This window comes from Drosophila novamexicana, unplaced genomic scaffold (assembly GCF_003285875.2).
Source record: "Drosophila novamexicana strain 15010-1031.04,08,12 unplaced genomic scaffold, DnovRS2.1 tig00000193-arrow-pilon, whole genome shotgun sequence".
In the NCBI taxonomy this organism is placed as follows: Eukaryota; Metazoa; Arthropoda; class Insecta; order Diptera; family Drosophilidae; genus Drosophila; species Drosophila novamexicana.
In genome coordinates, this window is record NW_020824787.1 from 3240024 (window position 1) to 3250740 (window position 10717).

General features: G+C 43.6%; 3 protein-coding genes across 5 annotated transcripts; 2 read left to right on the forward strand and 1 right to left on the reverse strand.

Moving 5' to 3' along the window:
- Positions 1-5175: 5175 nt before the first annotated feature.
- On the reverse strand, positions 5176-6840 carry LOC115759103 (serine/threonine-protein phosphatase 2A activator). Its single transcript, XM_030699941.1, has 4 exons — positions 6730-6840; positions 6042-6665; positions 5768-5976; positions 5176-5700 (listed from the first exon to the last, which is right to left on the reverse strand). Exons 1-4 carry the CDS (start codon positions 6755-6757, stop codon positions 5296-5298), a joined length of 1266 nt encoding a protein of 421 aa, XP_030555801.1. The 5' UTR covers positions 6758-6840; the 3' UTR covers positions 5176-5295.
- A 397-nt stretch (positions 6841-7237) lies between these two features.
- Positions 7238-7857, forward strand: LOC115759104 (putative oligosaccharyltransferase complex subunit CG9662). The gene is made up of 2 exons (XM_030699942.1): positions 7238-7471; positions 7527-7857. The coding sequence occupies exons 1-2, from the start codon at positions 7333-7335 to the stop codon at positions 7835-7837; spliced, it is 450 nt and encodes a 149-aa protein (XP_030555802.1). The 5' UTR covers positions 7238-7332; the 3' UTR covers positions 7838-7857.
- Positions 7858-8467: 610 nt separating this feature from the next.
- On the forward strand, positions 8468-10195 carry LOC115759101. 3 transcript variants are annotated; one of them, XM_030699938.1, is made up of 3 exons: positions 8468-9712; positions 9769-9850; positions 9910-10195. In XM_030699938.1, exons 1-3 carry the CDS (start codon positions 8481-8483, stop codon positions 10054-10056), a joined length of 1461 nt encoding a protein of 486 aa, XP_030555798.1. In that variant the 5' UTR covers positions 8468-8480; the 3' UTR covers positions 10057-10195. The 3 variants fall into 3 exon arrangements, with proteins under 3 accessions (XP_030555798.1, XP_030555800.1, XP_030555799.1); XM_030699940.1 differs by having other exon boundaries at positions 9782-9850; positions 9910-10042; XM_030699939.1 differs by having other exon boundaries at positions 9782-10057.
- Positions 10196-10717: the final 522 nt, after the last annotated feature.

Consider the following 10717-nt stretch of genomic DNA (forward strand, 5'->3'; position numbering starts at 1 on the left):
GTGAATATTTTAAGAACTCATAGTTGCAGAGTGAGTTCTTTAAGTACTCAGGAATGTGGTGTGAATACCTTGCGTACTCTCATATGGGTTATGAGTACTTTAAGTACTCTTAGATGGGTAGTGAATACTTAGAGTACTCATAGATGAAGGGTGTGTACTTTAAGAACCTTAGCTCTGAATACTGCGAGTTCTATGATGAGATGGATATGTAGGATGATTAAGAGAAAGAATTGTTTTATAGTTTTGTGTACATATAAATATTAAAAAGAAATAACAATCAGTCAAAAATGGTTTTTATGTCGCAAGCAAATTGTTGATGACATAACTGTTAATGTGACGTTAAAAGCGTGACGATAACAGCATGTTAAAAGTTTTAATTGAAACATATTTGAAAGCAGCTAAAGTTTCATTATTTAGTTTAATGATTAAGAAGTTTCAGTTTCCTTTGACGCATCAAAGTAACTTTAGGTGTTTCTCTAATGATGCGGCATTTCCAATAACCAGACCAAAAGCTCTAACAACGTCTCCTGTGCGGTTATTAGCTTCATTTTGAACAGGCTTCGCTCTGCACTTCTCGAGTGCATCAGCTAATTAGTTGCACACCCACACACATGTAAAGGCAACTAACTTTTCGATTTACCTCATTGAAGACTAGGCAAACGCCCAGTGGCTTTCAAACTGTAGACTGTTGTAATACCTTCCTGGCAAGTTCTTATACAAACTTGCACAAAGTTTCGTGTGCCAAGCGAAAATTAGTTATTGTCTATGGGCGACGAGTTGGCAAAATAATGCCTTCTAAGCTAGTCAGGGGGTAGGGGGAGGGTAGTCAGGGGGTGGGTTTGTGTGCCCACGAAAAAGTTTGTGTGCGCTTCGACTTTTGTTTTTGCACTTTAGACAGTTCGTTAAACCGGTTCAAAAAATAAGCTCACAACAAAATAACAAAAATTCGAACAAAAATTTAAATCGAAACTTGGCAACTTTGTGACATTGAGCAAACCATCGCACGCCCGGCTCGCTATTAACTTGGCCCTAAAATATGCGTGTCGTTGTTTTTATCGGCAGCGACTCCATAATGTTGCACCAGCTGACGACGCCAGACAACAACACGAGGGGTGGGGTGAGGTGTAGGCAGCCAAAAAAAAAAAAAAAGGAACAACAGCAACAAGCGCAAATAATGAATTGCAAAATGGGCAAAGGGGCTGGCCAAACAACGACGACAACCCTGCCCCAGTCAAGCGCCATAGACAAAGAGCGCGCGAGAGAGAGAGAGAGAGTCAGAGAGAGGGGCAGGCGGGGGGGCAACCCTTCAACAACAGCATCAAACGCATTGTCATTGTCAAACCAGCAGTGACCAGGACCAGGACCAGAAGCAAGCATATTCTCTCTGCGGTCCCATATGCCCAACAAACAACCAGTGGGAGAGGGGGGCGGTGGGGAAGGGGGTAACCTGTGCCCTGTGTAGGGCACAAACAAGCGAATATAGCGACTACATGATGTGCGTTGCCCAACTCCAATTTCATTCAACAGCTGGAGTCGTCGCAAATCATAGTTTGATGTTAGACAAAGGCAAGTTAGCTGCTGGGAGTGTTAACTACGAGGGTCAGTTGGTGACAAGCCACTTTTTTTCATATATAAAAAAAATAGCAAACATATTTTTTAATTTTTAGGCATTTTTAACATAGATTAAATTAAAATTTGTTTAATTATTATTATTAATATTATCAATTCAATTTTAATATCAACCAGGCAGGATGAGAAAATTTCCACAATTTAAAAAAAAAAACAGTTATTTCAGTCGCAATAATTTCCCTTCACAATAAAACAAAAACTCAATTTTTACCCAATTACAGCTTTTATGCATTACACATTTGCTGACAAAATTATTATACTCTCTGGAAGGGTATAAAAAGGCAGATGAACGCCTAACTGTATTCTGTCTAACTGTATTCTGTATTTAGGTAAATAAATATATGTATATATGTATGCATGTAAATATGTATGTTTGTATGTATATGCACAATCGCACTTACTTTCTTAAGCATGACTCCATATTACGCTCCTGCTCTCTCTTCTCTCTCAATCGTTTTCGCTCTCTGGATATGAGTTGAGTTGGCGCCATTTTAATTAAGAAAAAAATTTCTGCAACAAATATTAAACGACACGTATTTTAACCGATTGTTGACAACGACTTCAAGCCGAAAACTAAATTATGTTTGTTAACTAACACACACACAGCACGAACTAAACGCGTTTAACCATTTACGTTATTGAACTTTAATAGAAAACTATTTAAAATACACGCACAGCGGAGAGAACCGATCGATATTACAGACGCGCACTGACTAATTGCCTCATTAGGCACGCGCCTACGCTAAGCCAGCATGCACACTAATACAATCAAATCGAAGAGCAGGCAAGCATTAAAATTACTGCGCACATAGCTCACATAGCGGGATCGCAAGCATTGCGACCAATGGCGTGAGCGCAAAGGGCCAAAAAGTCACCTCAGCCTCTCCTCTCTCCTACTCCATGGAGTAGCTGCAGCCTGCACTCTTAACATATAACGGCATCAAAGTTGGATGCATAATTTTGCTCAAACGCTCACAATGTCCACTCTCTGGATAAATGCTCTTGCCGAACACACACACGCACGCATATACTGATCAAGAATATGCATGCATACATATTATTCCCCTGTATGCGTTACATATTTCGTGACAAAATCAAAATGCCTCATTAACGGATATTAGTATTTTCATTGTAGAGTTTTCAATGTGTTCACAGAACGTTTTTGCTTTGCAATTCATAAAATTGCAACTTTTCTATTTCGATTTGATTCAATTAGTCCATCCGTGACTTTTCTGTTGACATTTCCCGACCATTTTTCATTTGAGTGAAACTTGTTAAGCCTGCATTGAGTTATCGCCTCAATCTCTGGCAGGCGAGTTGAATGGGTGCGCAGACCTTTCGACTTATTGAGCGTCCCCATGGCCTGTCTCTATCTCACTCTACCGCTCTCTTCTCTTGCTCTCCTTCCCTCCTACTCCTCCTCTGCCTTATACCTAACCTCTGTGGCTGCCCAAACGCATCAACTTCATTCAATTTGGCAAAACACAAAATCGCCCAGTTTAGTCTGAGGTCAAAATGAACCGAAAAACGTAGCCCAAAGCCAAGTTTTTCGTGCTGATTTTTATACACTGCTCAAGGCGAACTAAGGGTATATTGTTTTCTTTCAATATCTATTAAAGCAGAGGTCTCGACGTGGTGTCTTCCTGCCTTGAGACACGATTTGTGAACTTAGTTTTCCACTTTGCAAAAACAATAATAAAAAAAATATAAATTATTACACGATTAACAGAGTATCGCACAGTCAGTCGCACCCGACCGCACCATAGAACAGCAGCTGGAACTGGAACTGGAACAACGTGAACTGGATCAGCGGGGGCGCAGGCACAAAATGTGTTTTGGTTTTTTGCCAAAAGTCTTCAATCAAAATGCTTCGGCAAACTTTTAATGCACCAACTAAAATGCGGACTGAGGTGTGAGGGGGCGTGTGGGCATGTGGGCGTGGCCAGGCTGCTGTACAGCAGCAGTGATAAATGATGTGTCGAAAATAAATGATTATGCTTCACACTCGTCCACTTGTTGGCACAAAGTTTTCCTGTTGGTGATTTTTTTTAAACTTGATTTTTTTTTTGGGACACTTCATTTGTTTTTTTTTTACAGCCTAACAAAAAAATAATGTATAGTTCTTTATACCGGATAATTGTGTCTTAATTCTTAATCTACATATTTGTTTATAAGTTTGCCACGTGTATTTTATGATACCCTAATTGCTTTGGGTATATACGCATCTTCATGTTTTTTGTACACTTGCAAAAGCTTTGCTTATAACGCGAAAGTATATATATATATTTCACACACAGAGAGAGAGAGAGAGAGAGAGAGAGAGAGAGAGAGAGAGAGAGAGAGAGAGAGAGAGAGAGAGAGAGAGAGAGAGAAAGAGAGAGAGAGAGAGAGAGAGAGCGCTTAAATCGTTTACAGTTTTGTAGGCACTGTATTGGATTTTCATCTTGAAATAGGAAAATTAATCAAAAAAGTTTAAAATCTATTATTGTAATTTAAGGAAATACCTTTTCGGCCCATAACAAATTGTGGACTTTACGTTTTTATCTATATAATTGAAATCCACGCGAAACTCTGGTTTCATGCATTCCGAAAGATGTGGAAAACGTCAAAGATGATATCTGGAAATGTATTTGAGGCCAATTGAATAAAAAAGAATATAATGTTCAATTGTTCCTCGTGCACTTTGAGAACTTTGAGTCCAATTTCCAGCTTTAACTTTTAACATAGAGTCCAATTTCTAGCTTTAACTTTTAACATAGAGTCCAATTTCCAGCTTTAACTTTTAACATAGAGTCCAATTTCCAGCTTTAACTTTTAACATAGAGTCCAATTTGCAGCTTTAACTTTTAACATAGAGTCCAATTTGCAGCTTTAACTTTTAACATAGAGTCCAATTTCCAGCTTTAACTTTTAACATAGAGTCCAATTTCCAGCTTTAACTTTTAACATAGAGTCCAATTCGCAGCTTTAACTTTTAACATAGAGTCCAATTTCCAGCTTTAACTTTTAACATAGAGTCCAATTTGCAGCTTTAACTTTTAACATAGAGTCCAATTTCCAGCTTTAACTTTTAACATAGAGTCCAATTTCCAGCTTTAACTTTTAACATAGAGTCCAATTTCCAGCTTTAACTTTTAACATAGAGTCCAATTTCCAGCTTTAACTTTTAACATAGAGTCCAATTTGCAGCTTTAACTTTTAACATAGAGTCCAATTCCCAGCTTTAACTTTTAACATAGAGTCCAATTTCCAGCTTTAACTTTTAACATAGAGTCCAATTTGTAGCTTTAACTTTCCAATCAGCACATGGTAAATTATTTATATTTATCCTCTGTTTAATTTGCGGCCGCATCCTTGTGGCAGCTGCCGCAATTTCAATTTAAGTGGCCAATTTACAATGATTGTGCATAAAGAGATTTTTATAGAGATGTGAAATTGTTGTTCAATTGCCGTAATTTCCGGCTCGAAGTGCATGTCAAACTGTCCGGCACTTAGCATGACGCAGCGCCTCTCAAACTGTAGCAACAAATTTTCCATATATATATATATATATTATTTCTTTCAACAGTTTAAAGATTTAGCATATTATTGACAATTTGAATGTTTAAACGCAACTACCGAAAAATTTCAACAGACTTCCACGAAGCAACAGATTTCCAGCAGCCGCTAATCCGCCTGCTGCTGCTGCTGCTCCTTGGGTAGCTCGCCAGCCGGCTGATTGGTGGATTTGTCGCCCGAACCGGAGCCGGAGCCGGAGCCCTGTATGCCCACCAGCGAGGCGGATGAGTCTGTGTGCGGACGCAGCACAACGCTGTTGTCGCTGCTCTCGCTGCTCGAATCGCCCACGTTCAGGTCGCTGTTCAATGCCTCGGCCGGCGGCGGTGGCGCCACAATCGGTGTGGGCGGCAACAGATTGGCGGACGCTGGCGTTGCAATGCATATGCGCTTGGAGGGCGGCGGCGCCACATGACCCAAGCGAGCGTTGGTGAGCGTGGTGCCCGCGGCGACCGTATCAAAGGACATCAGTTCGCCAAAATAGACATGCTGTATGACCGGAAACTTGGACAGTATCTGTTGGGTACACAGAGAGTGGACAGCTTAGGTGGGTTACGTTTTGGGTTTGGGGCCAGGAACGCACCTCCTTTTGGTACATCTTGACCAGGCCGGCATTGATCTTGATCCAGGAGGGCACCGCTGTAATGCTCCACAGCTGATTTGAGTGCTCGCCAAAGTGGCCCGTCTTCACCTGGCAGATGTAGTCGATGCAGCTGATGAACATGTACTGCTCCTTGAAATCATTGATGATCTGCTCGTCCACAAACTTGGCCGGATCGAAGGGACTCTTGACTGCAATAAACACACAAAAAGGGGAAATCAACAGAGGCATCTTGTAGAGCATCAGAGGCACGCACCCGCCAGCTGGGCGCTGCCCCAAATGAAGGGCACAAACTGAAAGTCGTCCAGCGACCAAACGCCCTGGCTGCCCGCCGGCTCCATGTTGTAGGTGCGCTGCAGTTGGCGTGCGAACTCCAAATAGCGCTTGAACAGGCGCAGCGCAGCGCTCACAATATCCTGCTCCAGCAATATCTCCGCCTTGAACAGGGCGCACAGAAAGAATATAAACGATAGCTCATGCCCGGTGCCATAATCGATGCGTGTCGCATTGCCGAAACTCTCCAGCAGATACTGCAGCAATTCGTTGTGGTATTTGTGCTTGGCGGCGGGCAGCAGCTGCGCCAGCAGGCCGGGCAGCTGCTCGTGCATGGTGCGCGACCAGTCCCGGTAGGCCTTGTTGCCAAAACGTTGCGGCTGCTCCAGCGGCGGATGCTCCTTGACCAGCTGGGCCAGCGCATCGAATAGGGCCAGCAGCTTGCGCAGCACATCCGATTCGTACATCTCGTCCGTTGTCTTGATGCCCTGTATGGCCGAGCTGGTGCCATTGATGTAACCAATTAAATCGTGATAGGCACGGGAGCGCTGCCATTGCGCCAGATCTGCGGCATTGTGCACTCGCTTCTCGATAGCCGGCGATTTGCCTGAAAGCGTATAAATTATGATTATTTTGCTGGTGTATCGCGGCAAATGTGTTGCTCTGCTCACCGGCTGTCATTGCATTGGCATCGGCCATGCTTTTTGGGCGTTGTTTATTTGTGGTTTCTTTTTAACTAAGAATTACGTTTTTGTTTTGGAAAAATATATATAGATGCAAGTGTGACCGCGATTGCCTAACAGCTGTTGGTTCAATGTGACCATCTTGGCGAATTATATCGCAAAAGTGTTGCGTATTCCAGTTCATTTGGCAAAGCAGCTCACTCATTTGGTTCACTTTGACTCCAATTGGAAATAGCCATTCGGGTGGCGTGTGTCTTGTGTTGCATATTCTAGTTGGCTTATTGATTGGTGAGAGTTCTTATAAGGTGGCAATTTAAATGTAGTTAGTTAGTTAGTTATTAAGTAAAACAAAACTATGTTCAAATAACTGGCAAGCATTAAACTCAATTGAATAATGCACATTGCATATTTTAGCTCATTTAAATGCAGTTCAAGTTCCGACTCCTTCATCTAGTTCCGATAGGCGCTTCGCCTCTATCGAACTTGTTCAGAACCGAACTACACAACGTCAACAAAAAAAAACGCCTACGCCGGCTTTTCATACGTGAATAAGAAATCAAGTTAATTTCGTGCCCAATTTAAGCCAGCAAAATGCTTGAGACACTGTACAACCTGCCATTTCACATACTCGTGCCGCCCAACATCAAGGTGCGACGCATTTCCATACCCATGCCCTCGCCCATGGCCGTGTTTTCGGTTGTGCTGCTCTCCTACTTTCTGGTCACAGGCGGTAGGTGCAAGCGATTAAATAAAAGCTTAAATTAAGTTAAATATGCCGTTTGCAGGTATTATCTACGATGTGATCGTGGAGCCACCGAGCGTGGGTGCGACCGTGGACGAGCACGGACACTCGCGTCCCGTGGCCTTTATGCCATATCGCGTGAATGCCCAATACATTATGGAGGGCCTGGCCAGCAGCTTTCTCTTCACGATTGGCGGCCTGGGCTTCATCATAATGGACCAGACCCATGCGCCGGGCAAAACGAATCTCAACCGACTGCTACTAACGGCCATGGGCTTCATATTCATACTGGTTTCCTTCTTTACCACCTGGCTGTTCATGCGCATGAAGCTGCCCAGCTACTTGCAGCCGTAATCCGTGTCTAACATAAGGAGAAAAGTCTCTAGCTCTCGAATTAGTATTATAACTTGTATTGCACATTAAAATTCGATGTTCATTTCAAATTGCAACTCATGTACAGCTCACACACACGCAAAAGCTTTGTTGGCCCAAAGCTCAGCGTGGGCAAAGCAAAGCTGTTCAGGCAAAAGCTCACTAATACAACTGCACGCACTTATACTAATGCAGCGCCTAGGCTAGTCGGATTATTTTGCGGGCATTGCAAACAATTTGTTGGCGTCCCAGTGCCAAAATAGTTTTCAGTTTGTATTGCGGCGCCCGAGCGTGCACAGCGTTGGCGTTGAAAACATATATTCTATATATAGAATTATAGAAAATCTATTTTGGTTAACGAGAATATTTGCCAAACGCCCAGAAGAACCAAGTCAAATAAAACGCAGTTAAATAGAAATCAAACTCAAATAACTAACTGTCTAACTTCGACAAGCATTGGGATCATTTATTAAGCCCCATCGACTGCTGTTCCAAGTGATGTAACAGACTTTGCCCCAGAGACGCGAGCGACAACTGATTGAAGAAGCAGCGCAACAGCGGATCGGTTTTGGCAACTGCGTCGCAGTTTGTTTACAAAACAAATCGTTTTCCATTCGAAGAGCAAATGTCCAAAAAGTGCAGCGTACGCTCCTTGAGCGACAGCTCCCTGGCCGAGCTGGCCAATTTGCTGGTGTCCACAATTAGCTATGTACAATATGCGCCCGATGTCCAACTGGACATCAGCATCGTGATGGTCGAGCTGAATGAGTATCTGGCGCAGGCGGGCGCCACATCCAATATCTATCAGGATCTGCTGCGCGTCATACTCAGCTCGGATTATCTGGAGGCCAATATGCGTTTCATTTGCCTGCAAATGCTGCTCAATTGTAGCGTACATTTTCTGGTCACCGAGGTCTTTCCGCCCAGCTACTATGAGAAGATCCTGCAGGTGATTGCCGCCCAGGGCGCCGGGCTGCGTGTCCTGAATCTGAAGGGCATTTGGGTGAAGGACGATCACATGCACTACATGTACGAGATAGTGCGGCGTTGCAAGCAGCTCATCAAGCTATATGTGCCCTATATAGCCAACGATCAGCTGCTGGAGGAGATTGCCGCCAATTGCACACGCCTGCAAATACTGGACATATCGGGCGAAACGGACATCACAGAGATTGGCATCGATTGGCTGGCCAAGGGCGCCTGCGCACAGTCGCTGACAATTGTTGACGTGGGCATGCCCGGCGAGGAGAACATATGCTATTCGGACATAGCGCTAATCCTGGAGCATTGCCATCATGTGGAGACGCTGTCCACCTATTCGTTTGTGGGCGCAGCGCTCAAGTTCATACACGATCACATTGACAACAGCTTCCAGTGCCGCCTGAAATATGCCCACGACACGGCCACGGATGAGGCCACGCTGAATGTCATGATGCAGACGTGTCCGCAGCTGGAGACACTCTATCTGGACTCGCCCAAGCTGGGCGCATTGCGCGCCCTGCAGACGCGCACGTTGCGCAAACTCAAGATTTGTAAATTTATTGTCGCCGAGCTGCTGTCGCTGTTGGAGCGTCCGATTGGACGCAATTTGCGGCATCTGACCATGATCAAGGGCACCGGCAATCTGGAGCTGGGCAAATTGGCGCGCCTCTGTCCCACACTCATCGACTTGGACTGCTATGTGATCGAGAGCCTGTCGTATGCCCAGACCCAGGCGCGTTTCCAGCAGCTGGAGAGCCTCGAGATACTCAGCTGCGACATGCTGACCAGCTCACTGAAGGCGTTCCTCTGCAATACGACAGACCTGAAGCGTCTCGCCGTGGATTCCGTGGACTTTAACGATGAGGATATTGTTAGGTACGGTATGTTACATGGGAAGACTTATTGAGATTTTAACATATACATTCCTGAAGCATGTTTGTGCAGCACGATTTCAAGGTGCTGGAGGATATTTGGTTTACGCTGGCGCCAGAGCTCACTGTACAGGCCGTGGAGGTGCGTACACCTGACTATACTTTCGCCAATTGGTCTTCTTCTTCTTATCTGTGTTGCAGCTTCTTATGGACAGCTGCCCGGAGCTGCAGTCTGTCGGCCAATTGACCGGCTGGTCGCTGTCGCCGGATGATTTGTCCTTGATTCGCGGACTGCTTAAAAGTGGCAATTCCAGCCTTGTGCTGACTTCCAACGGTTTATTGGCTTGAAACATAATAATAATAATAATAATTTGTAGTGCAGTGTATTTGCTGCCTATTGAAATGCCTTACACTTTTTGAATTTCTGCTCTTTGCAGCGCTCGCTGGCAACGTCGCCGCGTGTATCAAATATTGTTATAATATAATAATTAATTAAATCTTGTAGATTGCTTTGTGATATTAAAGTAATAAAACTTTGCTGTATTTAAATTTAGAAAGCAGTTTGTTCGGCCGAGTGTGACCAAGTTTCGCGCAAACAGTATTTTTTTGGGGTATTTTTTATTGTTGGCTCTCACAGCTGTAGCGTAGGGCTGCCATGACAGCACATTTATTTATGTACGTTTTTCTTAAAACATTTATGACTTAAAAGCATGCCAAAACATTACAATCAAAGCAAATTTAATAAAAAGCAGTTTTCTTATATTTTGTATTTAGTTTATTGCGCAACTAGCTGTTTAATTAAATGCAACTTATGCCAGTCGCGCCACTCGACAACCCTGTGCACGACGTATACTTTTCATGCGCACAAAAAAAAAGAAGCGAAAAAAAAGCAGCCTAAGAATTTTGCAATAGTCGCAAGCAAGAATTTATCAACGAATCTCATATTAGACTAGTTAATAAACAATCGCATTTCAACAAAAACAATTGATTCGCACGCAACGTCGCAAGC